This window comes from Mauremys reevesii, linkage group 3 (genome assembly GCF_016161935.1).
Source record: "Mauremys reevesii isolate NIE-2019 linkage group 3, ASM1616193v1, whole genome shotgun sequence".
Lineage (NCBI taxonomy): Eukaryota > Metazoa > Chordata > Testudines > Geoemydidae > Mauremys > Mauremys reevesii.
In genome coordinates, this window is record NC_052625.1 from 141,330,739 (window position 1) to 141,350,712 (window position 19,974).

Below are 19,974 nucleotides of genomic sequence, written 5' to 3' on the forward strand. Positions count from 1 at the left end.
TCATGATCTTTAATGTATTTATCTTCACAACACCCCTGTGTGATAGGAATCAGCTTTCCTATTTTACAAATGGGGACCTAAGGTACAGAGAGGCTAAGTGATCTGCCCAGTGTCATACAGGAAGATTTGGGTGCTGCAAGGAGTTTAACGCTATTTTTTTGAATCCCATCTTAGTGCCCTAACCACTGGACAGTCCTTCCTGTCTTAGAAATCTCGTTCCTTGATTGTGAGCCACAGCTTGGGACTGGTCTGTCAATGAAAATTTGACACAAGTGTGCTTTTCAGAATACAAAGGATGGGGACCAGAAAAAGCTAAAAATTTCCCTTTTCCATTAGGATGCTTCCATTTCTAGTCCTGGATTAGTCAGGACATATCACATCTTAAACCTCTTGCTGCTCCGGGAACGAGTAGTGCTTGTGCTGCGCTTCAGTCCAGAATAACTTGTGGGGGAGGACAGATGGGAAAAACCTTTAGTTGGAGTCGATTGCAATGGATTAATGGGCAGGATGCAGGTGGAATACAGTAGTCAAAAGTGCATGATATATGCAATTTATCACATGGCTCTGTGTATGGATATCACTACAACATATCTGGGGGCGGGGAGGAAGTGTGCATGTACACATGTGAGGGTATGTATTCCTTATATATAATATGTGTGTGGTGTATATGTATAATAGATCCAAGAAATAACTATAATTCATTCCCAAAGAAAAACAGAATAAAATATGTGCCAGACTAGGGCTCTGTGTGACTTATAGCAGTTGAATATGAATGTGAACCTATTCCCTGCATGCTGTAATTCATATTCACTGAAACCAGAAATAATGCAATTCCTCTGATTGGGGAGAACCCATGTGCAGTACAAATTCAAAATCTTCCATTATTTGTGAAATAGCAACTAGATAAATGGTGACTAGCATAGATTTGAGGAAACATTAGCCTGATTGCCTTGGGGGAAAAGTTCTTATCTGAATTTTCATATAACATTTAAATATAACACATAGCATACATGTTTGCCTCCCAAAACACTGTGCAAATTAAATGCACCAGCGTTAGAAGAATCATACTTTCATTTGTATCTTCTTGTTGCAATGCATCATGTTAACAGAGAACTATGAATTCATTCATTGACAGATTAACAGTGTGTATGCTAATGTATATTTTTACATCTTTTAAATGCCCTGTTCATAGCTCTTTAAGTCACTCCGTCTAAGTAATGTTTAGTTCAGCCTGTAATATGAGCTATAAAAGCAACACAGAGCAGACAGCATTAATTATTGGAAGTAGCATAATGGCTGACCTGATAAAAGATTAACTGGTACTTTACAGTATTTATTTATGGACATTAGAGCTGTCAGGTTATCTAACTACACTTGAAAGGCTTGGGACAATAGCTGTACTGATGGTAATGATGTCAATTTCCCTGTTGTTGTTTTTTGCAGGTCACTGCCAGAGGATTTGGTCCATTGTTACAGTTTGCCTACACTGCTAAGCTGTTACTCAGCAGAGAAAACATCCAGGAGGTCATCCACTGTGCTGAATTCCTGCGCATGCACAACCTGGAGGACTCCTGCTTCAGCTTCCTTCAGACTCAGCTGCTGAACAATGAAGATGGCCTGTTCCTGTGCAAAAAGGATACCACCTGCCAGAGAATGCACGATGAAGAGAACTCTGATGGAGAAGAGGAGGAAACTATGGAATCAGAGACTTCAAAGATATCCTGCCCAAGGGAAAGAATGCATCAGGAACCCTTTAACTTTGAATCCACTAGTTCTGGAGCAGACAAGGAAGAAGGGATGCTGCCTGACTCTGACATGCTGAGAGATAGCAAGGACAGTTTGGACAAAGACGCAGTAACACGGTACCCAAGATATAAGAAATACCAGCTTGCTTGTACCAAGAATGTCTACAACACATCACACATCAGTACCTCAGATTTTGCAAGCACATTCAGCGAAGAGAGTTCTGGCAATGGCCTCAAATCAGGACTTGCTGTGGGCCAGATAAAAAGCGAGCCTCAGAATGAGGAAAACGATGAAGAAAGCATCACGCTTTGCCTGTCTGGAGATGAACCTGACATCAGGGATAAAGAAGGGGATGTCGAAATGGACAGGAAACAGCCAAGTCCCACTTGTATTGACAGGTCTAAAAGTGTGTCCTCTCCTTCCTGCTTAAGGTCTTTCTTCAACAGAACAAAAAGCATAGATTTGGTTGGCTTCCCCAGTACTTCCCAACAGCACTTTGCCAGGAGTCCAGCATGCCCTTTTGACAAAGGGACAACTCAGGGTGACCAGAAAACTGACTACAGCCCTTTCACAGGGAATTATGGACAGTCCCATGCCATTCAGAAGGATACTTCCAACTTCACAATGGGATCGCCACTCAGAGGGCCTGGTTTTGAAGCACTCTGTAAACAGGAAGGTGAACTGGACAGGAGGAGTGTTATATTCTCTTCAAATGCTTGTGACCAAGTAAACACTTCAGTGCATTCATATTCTGGTGTGAGCAGCTTGGACAAAGACCTCACTGAGACTGTGCCAAAGGGTCTGTGGGCTGGAGGCAGCCAATCCCTTCCTAGTTCACAGACCTATTCCCACAGTGGACTGACAGCTGATCACTTGCCAGGAAGGATGCGGCCTAACACCAGCTGCCCGGTGCCAATTAAAGTTTGCCCTCGCTCTCCTCCTTTGGAAACCAGAACCAGGACCTCTAGCTCATGTTCCTCCTACTCATATGCAGAGGATGGCAGTGTTGGTTCTCCCTGTAGCCTCCCTCTGTGTGAGTTTTCATCTTCCCCCTGTTCCCAAGGAGCTCGATTCCTGGCCCCTGAACATCAGGAGCCAGGCATGATGGGAGATGGAATGTACAACCAAGTCAGACCCCAGATTAAATGTGAGCCATCCTATGGAACAAACTCCAGTGATGAGTCTGGGTCGTTCTCAGAAGCAGACAGTGAATCATGTCCTGTGCAAGACAGAGGACATGAGGTAGGGAATTAAGATAAGTACACATATAACAGTCATTGTGACCCATTGAATCAGTCCTTTATTCTCTGAAATAACTTTTGGCATTTGCCCAGTACTTTCCAATTTACAGAGGCAAAGGGTATGTATTCATCTCCTCATCAGCTGAATCTGCATGGTTAACAGAGGAGAGATCATGAATAGCTGTGTTGAGCTCCTAGAGACTTGGCACTTACTGAAATTTTAATATTAAACAAGCAGCAGCAAGCAGCTGAATGATGAGAGTAAATTTATGTTCATAGAAATGCTGCCACCTCTCTTTTTTCCTCCTCACACCTAGCCAAAAATATATCTATTGTAAGGAATTAAAGTATATTTTCACTCTTAAACTGTACTGTTTCCTCCAGCTTGGTTTATAGAGTGTAATATTATGGTAGCACTTACAGGGCCCAAGACTGTGGCCTTGTAGAGGTAGACATGGCACTGTATAAACAGAGTCCCTGCTCCAAATCACTTGCAATCTGTATGAGACAGACGAAGGATGGGAGGGGCAACGGTGCCACAAAGAGGTGAAATAACTAACCTAACGTCACACAGCTGGTCAGTGACACAGGTAGGAATAGAACCCAGGTTTGCTTCCTCCCAGTCTCATGGCCTATCCTCTAAACCAGTGGTGGGCAGCCTGTGGCTTGTGAGCTGCATGCAGCCCATCAGAGTGATCTAATTGCGGGCCACGAGACCTTTTGCTAATGTTGACCGTCTGCAGGCATGGCCCTCCGGAGTTCCCAGTGGTCACAATTTGCCGCTGCCGGCCAATGGGAGCTGTGGGAAGCAGCGGGTCTGCAGGGATGTGCTGGCCGCCACTTCCCGCAGCTCCCATTGGTCGGGAATGGCGAACTGCAGCCACTGGGAGTTGCAGGGGGCAGTGCCTGCAGATGGTCAATGTCAGCAAAATGTCTCATGCCCCGCAGGCCACAGTTGCCCATCACTGCTCTAAACTGTGCAGCCTCCCTGTGTGTTGTCTTTATTTGCAACCAGTGGGCTTTGCCTCTCATCAAATTGATTATTTGGATTGTACTTCCTGCCTAGGACCACATTTTCCTCATTACTGAAGAACTCTAACAGACAGTTGCATAAAACATTGAGGATTGGTATCCATGAATTTACAGGAACAATTGAGAGAAGCAGGGAAAGTGTATGGGACCGAGAAACAAGCTGTGAGTTTCCATGCAGCACTGACAAATATTCTTCCGTCAGTGAGAGAGAAATAGGATCATTTACAAAGGCAAAAAGGCCAGGTATAAATGCTATGGTGGCACCTCACTAACTAGGAGTGAGTATTTCTGTGTAAATGTATGAGCTTGGCAGAATGAAGGTGCAGTGCATAGCTTGAGAGCTGAAAAGAGAATGGGTGTTTGTACAGAATTCCAGTAGGGAATTGAGGTGAGTGTACTGGAGTAATTTCTGTATGGAACTGCATATCTGCTGTCCTGGGTCAGAACAATAAAACGTTGCCTTGAGACCTGCTGCTCTAGCGTGGAAAGCAGGTAAGTTCATTGCCTGGGTTAGCATATGTTGTGAGAGCCTAGGATAGAACTGACTGGAGTCAGGCCCATAGGAGTGAAAAGAGAAAGGGAGGGGGACAAAAAAAACCTGTTATTTTATTTTATGCCCCACTTGTAGAAAGTCGTTTACTTTTTCAAAACTTCAACCAATTGCTGCTATGTATTGTTATTTCTGCCTTCTTCCTGAGGTGTGGTTCATAGAATCATAGAATATCAGGGTTGGAAAGGACCTCAGGAGGTCATCTAGTCCAATCCCCTGCTCAAAGTAGGATCAACCCCAACTAAATCATCCCAGCCAGGGCTTTGTCAAGCCGGACCTTAAAAACTTCTAAGTATGGAGATTCCACCACTTCCCTAGGTAACCCATTCCAGTGCTTCACCACCCTCCTAGGTTAATAGTGTTTCCTAATATCCAACCTAGACGACCCCGACTGCAACTTGAGACCATTGCTCCTTGTTCTGTCACCTGCCACCACTGAGAACAGCCTAGCTCCATCCTCTTTGGAATCCCCTTTCAGGTAGTTGAAGGCTGCAATCAAATCCCCCCTCACTCTTCTGTTCTGCAAACTAAATAAGCCCAGTTCCCTCAGCCTCTCCTCGTAAGTCATCTGCCCCAGCCCCCTACTCATTTTTGTTGCCCTCCGCTGGACTCTCTCCATTTTGTCCACATCCTTTCTGTAGTGGGGGGCCCAAAACAGGACACAGTACTCCATGTGTAGCCTCACCAGTGCTGAATAGAGGGGAATAATCATTTCCCTCAATCTGCTGGCAGTGCTCCTACTAATGCAGCCCAATATGCTGTTAGCCTTCTTGGCAACAAGGGCACACTGTTGACTCATATCCAGCTTCTCATCCACTGTAATCCCCGGGTCCTTTTCTGCAGAATTACTGCGTAGCCAGTCATCCCCAGCCTGTAGCAGTGCATGGGATTCTTCCATCCTTAAGTGCAGTATTCTGCACTCGTCCTTGTTGAACCTCATCAGATTTCCTTTGGCCCATTCCTCCAATTTGTCTAGGTTACTCTGGACCCTATCCCTACCATCCAGTGTATCTACCTCTCCCCGCAGCTTAGTGTCATCCACAGAGTTGCTGAGAGTGCAATCCATCCTATCATGCAGATCATTAATGAAGATGTTGAACAAAACTAGTCCCAGGACCGACCCTTGGGGCACTCCGCTTGATACCAGCTGCCAACTAGACACTGAGCCGTTGATCACTACCCATTGAGCACGACGATCTAGTCAGCTTTCTATCCACCTTATTCATCCAATCCATACTTTTTTAACTTGCTGGCAAAAATACTGTGGGAGACCGGATCAAAAGTCTTTGCTAACATCAAGGTATATCACGTCCACCGCTTTCCCATATCCACAGAGCCAGTTATCTCATCATAGAAGGCAATCAGGTTGGTCAGGCATGACTTGCCCTTGGTGAATCCATGTTGACTGTTCCTGATCACCTTCCTCTCCTCCAAGTGCTTCAAAATGGATTCCTTGATGACCTGCTCCATGATTTTCCCAGGGACTGAAGTGAGACTGACCGGTCTATAGTTCCCGGATTCTCCTTCTTCCCTTTTTAAAAGATGGGCACTATATTTGCCTTTTTACGATCATCTGGGACCTCCCCCCGATCGCCACAAGTTTTCAAAAATAATGGCCAATGGCTCTGCGATCACATCAGCCAACTCCCTCATCATCCTCAGATGCATTAGATCCGGCCCCATGGACTTGTGCATGTCCAGCTTTTCTAAATAGTCTTTAACCTGTTCTTTCAGCACTGAGGGCTGCTCACCTTCTCCCTATACTGTGCTGCCCCGTGCAGCAGTCTGGGAGCTGACCTTGTCTGTGAAGACGGAGGCAAAAAAAGCATTGAGTACTTCAGCTTTTTCCACATCATCTGTCACTAGGTTGCCTCCCCCATTCAGTAAGGGTACCACACTTTCCCTGACCTTTTTCTTGTTGCTAACATACCTGTAGAACATACCTTCTTGTTACCCTTCACATCCCTTGCTAGCTGCAACTCTAATTGTGCTTTGGCCTGCCTGATTTCACTCCTGCATACTCAAACAATATTTTTATATTCCTCCCTAGTCATCTGTCCAAGTTTCCACTTCTTGTAAACTTCTTTTTTGTTTTTAAGCCCTCCAAAGATTTCTATGATAAGCCAGCTGGTTGCCTGCCATATTTACTGTTCTTTCTGCACATTGGGGTGGCTTGTTCCTGCACCCTCAATAAGGCTTCTTTAAAATACATACAGCTCTCCTGGACTCATTTCCCACCCCCCATAGTAGCCTCCCAGGAGATCCTGTCCATCAGTTCCCTGAGGGAGTCAAAGTCTGCTTTTCTGAAGTCCAGGGTCCATATTCTGCTAATCTCCTTTCTTCCTTTTGTCAGGATCCTCATCTCGACCATCTCATGGTCACTGCTGCCCAGGTTGCCACCCACTTTTACTTCCTCTATCAATTCTTCCCTGTTTGTGAGCAATAGGTCAAGAGGAACATGGCCCCTAGTTGGATCCTCCAGCACTTGCACCAGGAAGTTGTCCCCAACACTCTCCAAAAACTTCTTGGGTTGTCTCTGCACTGCTGTATTGCTCTCCCAGCAGATGTCAGAGTGATTGAAATCCCTGATGAGAACCAGGGCCTGTGATCTAGAAACTTCTGTTAATTGTCCAAAGAAAGCCTTGTCTACCTCATCCTCCTGGTCTGGTGGTCTATAGCAGATGCCCACCACGACATCACCCTTGTTGCTCTCACCTCTAAACTTAACCCAAAGACTCTCAACAGGCTTTTCTCCAGTTCCATACTGGAGTTCTGAGCATCCTATTGCTCTCTTACATACAGTGCAACTCCTCCACCTTTTCTCTCCCACTTGTCCTTCCTGAACAGTTTATACCCATCCATGACAGTGCTCCAGTCATATGAGTTACCCCACCAAGTATCTGTTATTCCAATCACATAGTTCCTTGACTGTGCCAGGACTTCCAATTTTTCCTGCTTGTTTTCCAGTCTTCTTGCGTTCATGTGCAGGCATCTAAGATAGCTAGCTGATTGCCCTACTTTCTCAGTATGAATCAGGAGTATGAATCCCCTGTTGCACCCTCCTCCTTGTGTTTCCTCCCGGTATCCCCACTTACCTCAGGGCTTAGGTCTCCATCCCCTGATGAACCTTGATTAAAGCCCTCCTCACTAGTTTAGCAAGCCTGCCTGTGAAGATGCTTTTCCCTCTCTTTGTTAGGTGGGTCCCAGCTCTTCCTAGCAATCCTTCTTCCTAGAACAACATCCCATGGTCAAAGAATCCAAAGCTCTCTCTCTGACACCACCTGCGCAACCACGCATTTACTTCCACAGTTCAATGGTACCTACCTGGGCCTTTTCCTTCAACAGGGAGGATGGACGAGAACACGACTTGCGCCTCAAACTCCTTTATCCTTCTTCCCAGATCCACGTAGTCTTCAGTGACCTGCTCAAGGTCATTCTTGGCAGTATCATTGGTGCCGATGTGGAGAAGTAGGAAGGGGTAGCGGTCCGAAGGCTTGATCAATATCAGCAGACACTCTGTCACATCCTGAATTCTAGCTCTAGGCAAGCAGCACACTTCTTGAGTTTCCCAGTCTGGATGGCAGATGGATGACTCTGTCCCCCTTAGGAGGGAGTCCCTGACCAACACCACCTGTCTCCTCCTCTTGGGAGTGGTGGTAATAGAACCCCCATCCCTAGGACAATGCATTCCATGCCTTCCGGTCACCTTTTGATCCCTTCTCTGAGATGACTCTTCCAAGCCATTCTCCGCCATTGTACCTGTGCAGAGAGCCTGAAAAGGGTTTCTTATCTTTATCTGCATTGGGAGTACATGGGTTCTCCTATTTCTTTTTCTGGAGGTCACATGCTGCCAATTTTCTTCCGTGTTCTGCACTGCCCTCTCTGATTCTTCAGCATGCTGTGCCTGCAGTACCAAGCGCTTACTTCTATCCAGAAAGTCTTCGTTTTCTCTGATGCAACGCAGGGTTGATATTTGGGTCTCTAGTCCTTTAACCTTCTCTTCCAGTATGGAGACCAGCTTGCTCTTCATACAGACGAATTCCCTTCTGTCCTCTGGGAGAAAGACAAACAAGGCATATCCTATGCAGGTCACAACAGCTGATCACTCACTATCCATATTGTCTTCCTTCTAAGAGCCTCTTCAGATGTTGTATTTACTGCTCACAGAAACCTGAAAGGCAAAAAACTCTGTGGGAACTTCCCACAGGTGAGCTCCCAGGCAAACTCCCTCTGTTCGCCTCTCTTCTGTTCATCACTCACTCAGTTCGCAACTGGTGCCTCCCAAAACAGCAAGCCATAAGCATTACATGGAGGAGATTGGAGGGGGTTGTTTTATGCTTGGCTCTAAATAAAGGGTGGTGTGAAGCTGAACAGGCCCGGGAGGCATCGTGACTTGGAGTCACCATTTGTGGCAGTGAAGTAGTTTTGAAAGTGTGCATCTTTCTTCCTACGTCTGTGATGGGAGCGGGGGTGGGTTGTAGTGGAGACAGTGTTCCTCCTCCTCTTGCCCCTTTGCCTCCTGGGGGTGGGATATCCAGAGCATTGAACTGGACCCAGATCCAAGGTCCAGGTCCTAAAGCAGTCATGCAGGAGTGGGTGAGGCCTCATGCCCCTGCATGGCCACGTCACAATCTTGCCCTATATTAGATGTCACATTTACAAGGGGGAACAAGACAGCAGGGAGAGGGTGGAGAAGAGAAGACAGTGATAGCACAAAATCATTCTGTTACTCAGTGAGGGCAAATGCATAGCATGGTGTAGTAAAGAGGATGGGAGGTTGGGATTTTTGTTATTGTTTTAAATGACTAATTAGCTGTCTTTGTTGGCTGTGTGAAGATACTGCAGCAGAAGCGGGCCTGAAGGAGTTGAATGAGGAGGATGGGGGGGCCTGGTGGATCGTCTCAGAGAGAGCTCTGTATGCATACGGGGTGGCGAGGACAAAAGGAGGAAGACATTAATGGGAGAAACAGACAAATGGGGTATTGAAGCTGGCTTCAGAATGCTCCTGGCTGCAAGTTGTGGTCTCTAGTGGACTGAGCACAGGGCTGGGTATTAAGATGCTTGGCTTCTATTTCTGATTCTGCCATTGACTTGGCAAGTCAATTTTTTGTGCCTCATGTACAAGACAGGAATTATGATAGTGCTTGTCCACTTTTCCAGGACACTTTGAGATGTATTGATGAAAAGTATTGTTAGTGGGAGTAAATTAATACTCCATGAGGTGGTATTGATCTCTGAACTGAGATAAACAATCCAAGGGAACGGGAAATTAGATTGTGTGAGCACTACGTCCCAGTTCAGATCTTTGATTGAAAAGAGAATTTGAGAAGGCTATTCCAATAGAACAGCTAATAGAAATACAATGCAATCTCATTTAAGAAGTGTCTTATAATATAGACATCTCAAGAAACTCTATAATATCCATGTCCCTGGAAATTAGCTTCTGGTAAAGGCATCAAACAATGTAAAATACCTGGGGGTGTAGGGTGCATTTTCACATCATTATGCCTAGTTTTAGCAACTCTGCTGCCAATCAGATCAGTGGGCAGCACATGTAATGTTCTGAAAATGTAACCACTGCTGTCAGCTGCCTCTTTATAGGCTTTTAATTGGAGCTTTCTCCAACCTTGAAAATGTGATTTTTGTCCCTTGCCATCTTTATTACTTTGCAGGCTGGTCTCTAGTTCCTCAGGCTCCATGCAGCATAAGATGAAATTATTCATGGGTTGCTTGTTTGTATTTTAAAGTGTAGCTGATGAAATTGTTGAGTGAGTATAATTAATCCCTAGTATCTAAGGGGCCATATTCTGCCTCCCCACTCACACTGAGCAGTACCTTACTCCTTGAGTATTCCCATTGATCGTAATTTGTATGTTTGGCTGACGAACTCTGATCCTGAGTTATCAAATATCTAATGTCACTTGGATTTTAGACCTGTCATTCTTGATTTGGGTCCCAACGTGTCATCAGTGCCCAGACTTCGGTGACTTTGATCTCTTGGGGAATGTGGGCCATGCAGAAGCACATGTACTCAGATCAGTTAATTCAGAAAATATTTGGTGGTGGTGGGAGGGGAATGCCTCTGTGTTGTATGTCTCTTCCTTTGGAAAGAGTCATGTGGGTATGATGAGGTTACTGATATTTTTGTCTTCAATTACCTTTGATAGATAAAATAGCAGGTGCAAGCAGAAATATCCCTGTTACAATGCAGTACAGTTATAGGAGCAGAGAGGAGAGACTATCTGCACCAGAGTCCTTTGAGCTGCTGGGATTTTATGGAATTGGCATATTGTTTAATGTAATGGCCAATTTCATACAAATCTTTCTCTTCACTCATTCCTCTCAGCCTCTGGAGAGTACTTAAAGTCAATTATTGGAATGTAATACCACTGACAAGAATACAGCTGTTTTTGCTTCACAAAATTTCCAGCAGTCTTGCTTAAAACAGAAAAAAAAAATAAGGCCGTCCAGAACAGAAACATTCTCCCCAATGATATTTTGCTTTCTTAAAATATATATTCCTAAATATCCTTTTGCTGCTATAAAACAGTCTGGGTGCAGCCTGCCTCTAAACATCATTTGTAATGAAATCTATGTATTTGTTGCATCAAATTCTTCTGTGTTAGGTAAAAATAAAATCTAAACTCAGGTCACTTAGATACAGTTTTCCTGGAAAGAATAAACAAGGGCAGAAGGAGTTAAGAGGCTGAGTTTTCCGAGAACTATTAATATCTAAGGAATCACATTCAATATGTCTATCATTTATATTTAAGAATTTCCCACTTGGATTTAGGGACTCATTTTTCAAAGGAAATTTTCCCAAAAGCAGTGCTGGTACAATTGAGGATGTTAAAGACATCTTCAATGAGAGTCCAGAAGCCTTCATGTCAAGTGACAGATGGAACAGTTCTCTGCTCATCTGGTGACCAAAAGCTAAATATTAAAGTTTTAAGGGGATCAGCAGTTTGAGAGGGGAGAAATATATTTGCTCTCTATGTTTGGGAGTGTTAATGAATTCCAGTCTGCCATGTAAAGTCAGCCCAGACAACCCGGTACTGGGTCCCTATTAATAAATGCAATAGTAATCTGTGATTTCCGAAGAATTGTCACCCTTGTATCCAGTCTGATGGCCACATGTCCTCAGCTGCAGTGCTGACTAGGAGCTGATCAGCTTCATTGGCCCACTGAAGTAGCATCCACATAATGAATGGTGGGAAAACTGTGGCTGCAGAGGGAGGGAGGAGGGGCAGACCAGAGTGAAAACTCTTGTCTGTAGAAGACTGTGGATGGGTGATACAGTGACTGGCAGGATCCAGGTGGGAGAAGGACTGTGGCTGGTGGAGAAAAAAAGAGAAAAGAGTATATTGAAGGGGCAAGACAGAGTGAGCAGTCCTTACACTTCCCCTTCCAAAACTCTGTTATGCGTGGTTATCCCACACATGTCTTGGTTTTCATCTTGTTAGGTTTGTTCGCCATAGGCTAGAAGGCCCCTTGTAGAGAAGGTTTTTGTTCTTTGTTTGTTCTTTAGGCTTTGGCCTCTCATTGGTTTTCCACTGGGTGAGGAGGGGAGACTGTGGTCAGAAAAAGCAGTTTCTGTTTCTGAAAGCTTTCACCACAGTGTACAGAAATATATATATATCACAGTGTTTGTGCAGGGGGAGCAAGGTTTTCAAAAGCCCCATTGTTGGCCTGACGCTGCTCCTATTGGGAGTCAACACTGTGTAGGGTGACCAGATAGCAAATGTGAAAAATCGGGACAGGAGGTGGGGGGTAATAGATGCCTACGTAAGAAAAAGCTCCAAAAATAGCCATAGTGTTAGGGTGACCAGATGTGCCACACTATGACTTCAATGGCAGTCAAGTTGAGCCAATGTAGAGCGCTTTTGAAAATTCCCCTCTAAATGCATTTTAGGAAAACAGTATCAGAAATAACAGCAGTGATTGTATTCTCAGGATATAACAAACAATTCTCACTCCCCACAAAAAGTCACTCCTAGGATACAATCCATACTTGAGATGTACTCACCGGGAGCTGCAAGCTGTGTCAGGGCCAATCTGTTTAAGTACCACAGGCTGTCACTAGGCTGCCGCTTTCAGTTTAAAAAAAACTCACTAGCAGTTTTTACGTTGTGCAAACAAAGCAAACACTAAAAGAGCAAGATTTTTTGAGTCTGTGTTTAAAGGCTGTCAGTGTCTAGGGGTCCCTGCTTTATTACACACCCTTCCCTGCGGGCTCCTTCACTTGTTTTAATGTTGCTGCTAGAGTCAAGGCAATTCAGCCACCTTGCTGGTATTTTGTTAGAGATTTAGCAGCCCAAGTAAGGTGCCGGGGAAATTCAATTAGAAATAAAAAGTGAAAAGCTAAAGATACTCATTAGATAGGAAAAATTCCAGTCACCTGATGATCACATCTCTCATGTGGATTATAGTGGACCTGATTCTGTCCCTTTATTCAGAAGAAAAGCAGTGATTAGTACAGTACATGAGCAGTGCAGTAGTAAGTAGCACACTATCCAAGCTGGCATTAGCTAGTGAAGCTTGAAAGAATTAATTGGTTATGTATGCACCTTTCACTTTCTGAGTCAATGGCTGTCCCTGTCTATCTAGGTCACTACTAAATTGCTTAGCCATTTGATGTAATGACATTTACACTGGCATCCTCATTGTACTGATGAAGAAAAAGTTCCCAAAATCATAGGCAGATTTAATTTTCACAAGCGTTGTTTGGCCATCTTTCCTTTGACTGTATCATCCATAATTTAGGGGAGACATGAATTGCAATGATAGCAGAATGGGTTGGCATGTTTAGTGATGTAGGCTGCAGTATTTGAGGTATCTTTGGTGAAGAACAGGGCCTCTGCTGTGATGTAAAAATCCAACAGAAGTAATTGTATAGATAGTTAGATACTTAGATAGCTCCCCTCTCTAGGTATATAGCTTCTGCTGTAATAACTCACTGAAAGAATGTGGCTTCTGTGGATGTTTCTGCTTGAAATATCCTAAATTGGTTCTAGAAAATTCCTTAACCTCTGAAAGGCCAAGTTCAGAAAAGTTTCCTTTTTCTTTCAGAAGCAGCTCTTTGTTTAGTTTTATACAGCAGGCTACTCACCTTTGAGAGGTTTCAGAGTAGCAGCCGTGTTAGTCTGTATCCGCAAAAAGAACAGGAGTGGCCGTTTTCATTACCCCTACAAACAGTTATTTTTCTCTCTTGCTGATAATAGCTCACCTTAACTGATCACTGTCCTTATAGTGAACATAAGAACATAAGAAAGGCCGTACCGGGTCAGACCAAAGGTCCATCTAGCCCAGTATCTGTCTACCGACAGTGGCCAATGCCAGGTGCCCCTGAGGGAGTGAACCTAACAGGCAATGATCAAGTGATCTCTCTCCTGCCATCCATCTCCATCCTCTGACCATTCTTACCCATCCTGGCTAATAGCCATTTATGGACTTAGACATCATGAATTTATCCAGTCCCCTTTTAAACATTGTTATAGTCCTAGCCTTCACAACCTCCTCAGGTAAGGAGTTCCACAAGTTGACTGTGCGCCTTTTTTTAGCTGAGAAATAGTTTCACTATTTAAAGGTGAAGAAAGTGGCATTACATTGAAAAATAATTTATAAAGTGAAAGAGGCTGAGATTGATGTTCTCCCACTGTCTTCCTTTTACTTTTTTAATCTCATGTAACTCTGCACATTGAAGTCAATGGAGTCACTCTACTTTTCCTGATGGAGAGCAAAATTGAGCCCAGTACGTCCAAGTTTGCACATTCAACCCGTGTCGTTTCTGAATCTGTTTCAATTTATTTTCCTATCTCCTTGCCCTGCTTCTCCCTGGCATTTACAAGTGGATTCCAACATATTGCCACATGAACTTTTCCCTGTGACATGAAATGCAGGCAAATTTCCTGTCTGCACATAAACAACTTTTTGAGCAAAACAATTAAAACTTGCTTTCACTCTTGGTGTCAAAACCTGAATGTAAAAGCCTTATTTTTCCGGGTTAAACTGGGGTGTCTTCCACAGGAATCCACAGACAATTTTTTTCAGGCACTGGCTGAGGCTTAAGAGCAAACCATATGACACTAAGTTTATGTTTACTGTCCAAAGGGTATGAAAGGGAAATCAAACATTCTTCATATCAGTAGGTAGTAGTCTGCAAACAAGGTAGTCCACATCACCATGTCTGAGGTCAATCTCTGTGTATATAAGCTAAGTATTATTTTCCCTGGCAGCACCTGCTTGGTATTTCTTCTTCCATTAAACTGATCTGCAGTGTGATGTGTTATAATATTAGGCAGTCTCTGAACCAGTTTCACAGGGATAGGGGGCAAAGTTCATTGCATGAAAACTGTGTGAAAGGATACAGTAGGTGCTTGTACCAAGTTTCACGTGGCTGGGGCTTGGAGAAAAATGGAGCAATGACATTAGAGGGCATGGAAATGGAAGGCAACAATAAAGAAGTGAGGAAATTGCTGGCATGTTTGCCAACCTGAAGAGATTAAATTATCATGAATGTCAAAGTGTGTTTTGTTGTGTGTGTGTCCTTAGCAAACTATTGGATGTAAACAAACTGGGAAAAGGTGTTTTCATTTTAGAGTTATCTGTGCACTTGCTTTTTTGCCACATACTTGAAGGGCACTGGTTGACGGTAGTAATTGCATGTTTGAATATCAGAGGAGCCTTTTCATCAGAATCTTTTGGTTGGCTAGAGAAACTAAATGTATTTTCTCTGGTAGCCAATTATTAAGTTCTGTGTAGTCTACTTCTTTAAATAGGAGTTGAACTGCATAATCACAGTAAAACTTAAATGTTTACTGCCATCTTTTGGTCAATGTAGATATGACACTAAAAAGACAGCATAGCCGTGTAGGTCCCAGGATATTAGAGAGAGAAGGTGGGTGAGATAATATCTTGGACTGGACCAACTTCTGTTGGTGAGAGAAAGAAGCTTTTGAGCTAACACAGAGCTCTTCTTCAGGTCCTGACATGTGTCGCTTGAAAGCTTGTCTTTCTCACCAACAGAAGTTGGTCCAATAAAAGATATTACCTCACCCACCTTGTCTCACTAAAAGGAAAGTAAGGCTCCAATTTACAGTAATTTGGCCTTTTGGCACACAACTCTCATTTGCTCACAAAATATGTGAGAAACAGTTTTTATGCCAGAAATTGCTTTTGTTTCAATCCATCCAGCAACGTTTCCATTTGCACAGACATTGTCTGTCTCAACGACTGTGATTACAGCTTTAACTTCCATTAGAACATAAGAACGGCCTTAGTGGGTCAGACCAAAGTCCATCTAGCCCAGTATCCTGTCTTCCGACAGTGGCCAATGCCAGGTGCCCTAGGGGGAATGAACAGAACAGGTAATCATCAAGTGATCCATCCCCTGTCTTGTTTTGTTTTGTTTTTTAAATGCATATTCAGCGAGAACTGTGGGGGAAAGGGTTATAATTTCCAAAATCAAAAGAAATGACTGATGTGTTTGCATTCAGCTATGGCATCAGAGCAGAAGTACAAGAACTTAGAACAAATGTTTTGATTTCAGTAACTGAGGTTTTAGATTTTTTCTAGTAAATGTGACTTTGTTTTATAAAATTTTTAAATGGAATTTTAGTAAATGTTTGGAGTTTTTTACATATTTTAATAAAGAAAGAATAAGGATTGTTGTTTTCAGTTACTCTGACCCTTCCAAGTGACATGGTGCACTGTTAATTTGGACTGCTTGTAAAACCAATCCTAGCTGTTGTTATATATAACTGGTAATCACATTGATGTTTTCAGATTGCATTTTTAACATGGCAGCTAATCTGGGATTTAGCCCCACCGTTCATTTGCAGATAAAACTCCCACTGCAAAATTGGACCTAATCCTGTGAGGAGTTTGGCATCCTCTACCCCCATTGAAATCAGTAGCAATTAACTGCTCCCATAACACATTTGCCACTTGAGAGGATTAGGCTCCATGTTCGTGTAAGAGATTCTATAAGAATTCCTTTGAAGTACTAGTTTCATAGGGCCAGATTTTTAGCAGGTATAAATCAGAAAAGCATTGTTGATTTCAGTAGAACTACATGGATTTACAACAGTTGAGAATCTGGCCCAAAGAATTTATTTCCCCCACAAAATCAATCACATGGCAGCAGTAAGCTTTGGTGAATGGGTGGGTTGGTTGGTTGGTTTGTTGGCTTTGATGGGGTGTTGTTTGTTACCAAAGAGATTATGAAACTTTTGCTGCTCTATTTGTTTGGGGGAAAACAGTTAAGTGACTTTTACACCATTGTTCCTACTGTATTAACCAAGCAAATTGTAACTTTATTGGTTGTTGTTTGTTCTTTTTGTTTTAGGTGAAGCTTCCTTTTCCTGTAGATCAAATCACAGATCTTCCACGGAATGATTTCCAGATGATGATAAAGATGCACAAGTTAACCTCAGAACAGTTAGAGTTCATCCATGATGTTCGCCGGCGCAGTAAGAACCGGATTGCAGCTCAGCGCTGCCGCAAAAGAAAACTGGACTGTATTCAGAACTTAGAATGTGAAATCCGCAAATTGGTGAGTTACTTGTTGTAGCCTCAATTAAATATGATAATGGGGCTATCAGTTAAATGATGGACAAATATTCAAAACAATTCCAGTGCAGTTTTTAGTTAATTTAAGTTCAATGAGGTAAATCTCAATAACCAGTTTACTTTTATTTCACAAAGGCAGATAGCTGAGTGGGGTTTTTTGTTGTTGTTTTGGTTTTGAATCAAAGCAGTTACACTTCACCCAGATTTATGCTTTCATGTGTATGTCAGTAGTTATGTCAATCAAAAAATACCTTATGATAATCTCAAGGGAATTCAGTGCATAATGGGAGGGAGTATGTTCTTAATTTTATTTAATTTCAGTACACAAATTAATTTTTCTGTGATACTTTATTTAGAGTGTCAAGCACTGGACTGGAAATCTGAAATACCAGAGTCTCACTGCCTCAAGCCAACCCTCTCTATGGCCTTGTACAAGTCACTTAATTTTTCTGCCTCAGTTTTCCTATTTGTGAAATTATAATTTTAACATCCTCACACAAGTGCTGTGGAAGTAACAAGACAAGGGGGGAGGGATAGCTCAGTGGTTTGCACGTTGGCCTGCTAAACACAGGGTTGTGAGTTCAGTTCTCAAGGGGGCCATTTGGGGATCAGGGGGCAAACATCTGTCTGGGGATTGGTCCTGCTTTGAGGTAGGGGGTTAGACTAGATGACCTCCTGAGGTCCCTTCCAACCCTGATATTCTATGAAACATGCAGTGTTTGTAGGCCATGATTATTATTACTGTGATGGAGTGGAGCACTCAAGTGTATGGAATATAATCTCCATGGTGAGATTATTTTCTTGCATTTAGTGCAAGGTTGTTCTTATTTTTTTCCTGAATATTTCAGCTCGCCACAAGTTATTTTCAACTTCTTAACTTAGCAAGTAGCTTGAAAATATAGCAAAGAAACTGAAAGAGCCTTGAGACAAGGAATCTAAATATTCAAAGAAATGAGAGCTAGCCAGCAATAACCTTAGAAAATCTCTGAAACCAAAGTAATATAGTACCAAACTCACTTCCAGAGTTCCATTTCATGGCTATAACCTGAGCAGAAAACCTCATCTTTTGTTCACAATAGCACTGGTCTGAAAGATGACTTTAAAAAGCATCCTCTGTTCTAACACTGCTACCTTTTTCCATAATACATTCCATGACATTTTTTGCAACACAGAATACATTAAAAGAACTAAATGAAGCACAAAAGTTAGGAAATGCCAAAATTAAGGTAGCTCATGCAACCTTAACTCTGCCCTTTTGCATATACACATTGTAAGACAGCGTTCAATTTCAGGATCCTATACTAATTTTTGCATAAGAAAACCCATAGCAAAACTCTCATTGACTTAAAGGCTTAAGGCCTTTATCTGATATTAATTTGTCACACTGTGTACCCCCAGGTGACCAGTAAGTCCCCATTTCTTCATGTATTGCTTTATTTTTTATTAAGGATGGAATTTTTGCCATTGTCCTTATTTCCCAGACCTCAGCAAGGATGGGCAATGTGTGAAATGCTATTCCCTGCTTATGACATTGCATGCTTCTCTCACAGACCCATCCATCCACCCACTTGCATTCTCCCTTGTCTGCACACACATAATATACATTTTCTTACATAATTTATTCATCTCAAGATGCACTTGGGCATCTGTTTGTTTTTATGTTTTCTTGCTGGATTTATCAATATTTTGGCAGGTGATGTTTTTTCATGAAAACTGTTCTTTGTCTCTCTCCCATTCTCATGGCTGCATGGAAACGATATGATTCCGATGATGGGTCTGAAGCTGACATAACAAATTGATGCCCATTGTCGTCTTGCAGCTAACTTTCATACATGCACTTTTTTAAACAATCAAGAGCATCTTCAATATATAGCATGAATTACTGGGTGAAATTCAATGTTCTATTTAATGGAGGCAGTCAGATGATCATAATGGTCCCTTCTGGCCTGAAAAATCTGCTTTTTTTATTTGTGTAATTTCAGGCCTTTTCTTTACATTTTTGCAGCTTTTTGCATTTTTGTCAGTATTTTTCATTAGCTAAATCCTCTGGTCTCCTTTAGACTGTGTGTGTGCACATCTATGTGCCTGCACACTCAGTCTATCTACTCAGCCTTACCAATTGTCAAAAATGTATCACCCTGATTCACCACTCTCTCCACTGAACACAGAGTTCAGTCCCAGGCCTTTGTCCTGATTTTCATAGCTCTGCATGAAACTGGTCCTGGCTACTTGAGACTGTCTCTCTAGTCCTAGCTAGAGCCACCCAGAAGAGCTTGGTTCCACTGGAATAATGAAACTGTTGTCTAATGAGAAGAGACTTGTGAAGACAGGAGACAGCCTCTAGAACTCACTTCCAAACAAAAGAACAATGACCATTAACTTTGCTGCACTCAGAGCAAATTATGAAACCCAACCAGGGTGACCAGATGTCCCGAATGTATAGGGACAGTCCCAATATTTGGGGCTTTTTCTTATGTAGGTGCCTATTACCCCCCATCCCTGTCCTGATTTTTCACACTTTCTATCTGGTCACCTTAAACCCAGCTATCCTTATTCTTGCTTACATCTCAATATTTTTCTCTGTTAATTAAAAAACAAAGCAAACGTGTAAGCCTGTCCTTGCCAGCAGGGAAAGGACAGAGAGCTCACTAGTGTGTTTACTTGTGGGACACATTCTAGTATGATAGTGATGGGTGCCAATATAAGATCCTAAGTGGAGGGATCTTAGGTAAATAATGCAGAGGTCAAGTGTGATCACAGTCCACTAGTTCCTAATGGCTAATGTCGAAGAATTGCTAATCTAATTCACGCATAATGAAATTCACTTGTGGTGCA

General features: G+C 42.8%; 1 protein-coding gene across 4 annotated transcripts in view; it reads left to right on the forward strand.

The window, feature by feature from the left end:
- Window positions 1-19,974, forward strand: part of BACH2 (BTB domain and CNC homolog 2) — a 241,817-nt gene that overhangs the window by 216,521 nt on the left and 5,322 nt on the right. For all 4 annotated transcript variants that reach the window (XM_039531428.1, XM_039531427.1, XM_039531429.1 and 1 more), the window contains 2 exons: window positions 1,444-2,988; window positions 16,916-17,122. In XM_039531428.1, coding sequence (XP_039387362.1) covers window positions 1,444-2,988; window positions 16,916-17,122 — 1,752 coding nt within the window. The remainder of the gene's footprint in view (window positions 1-1,443; window positions 2,989-16,915; window positions 17,123-19,974) is intronic.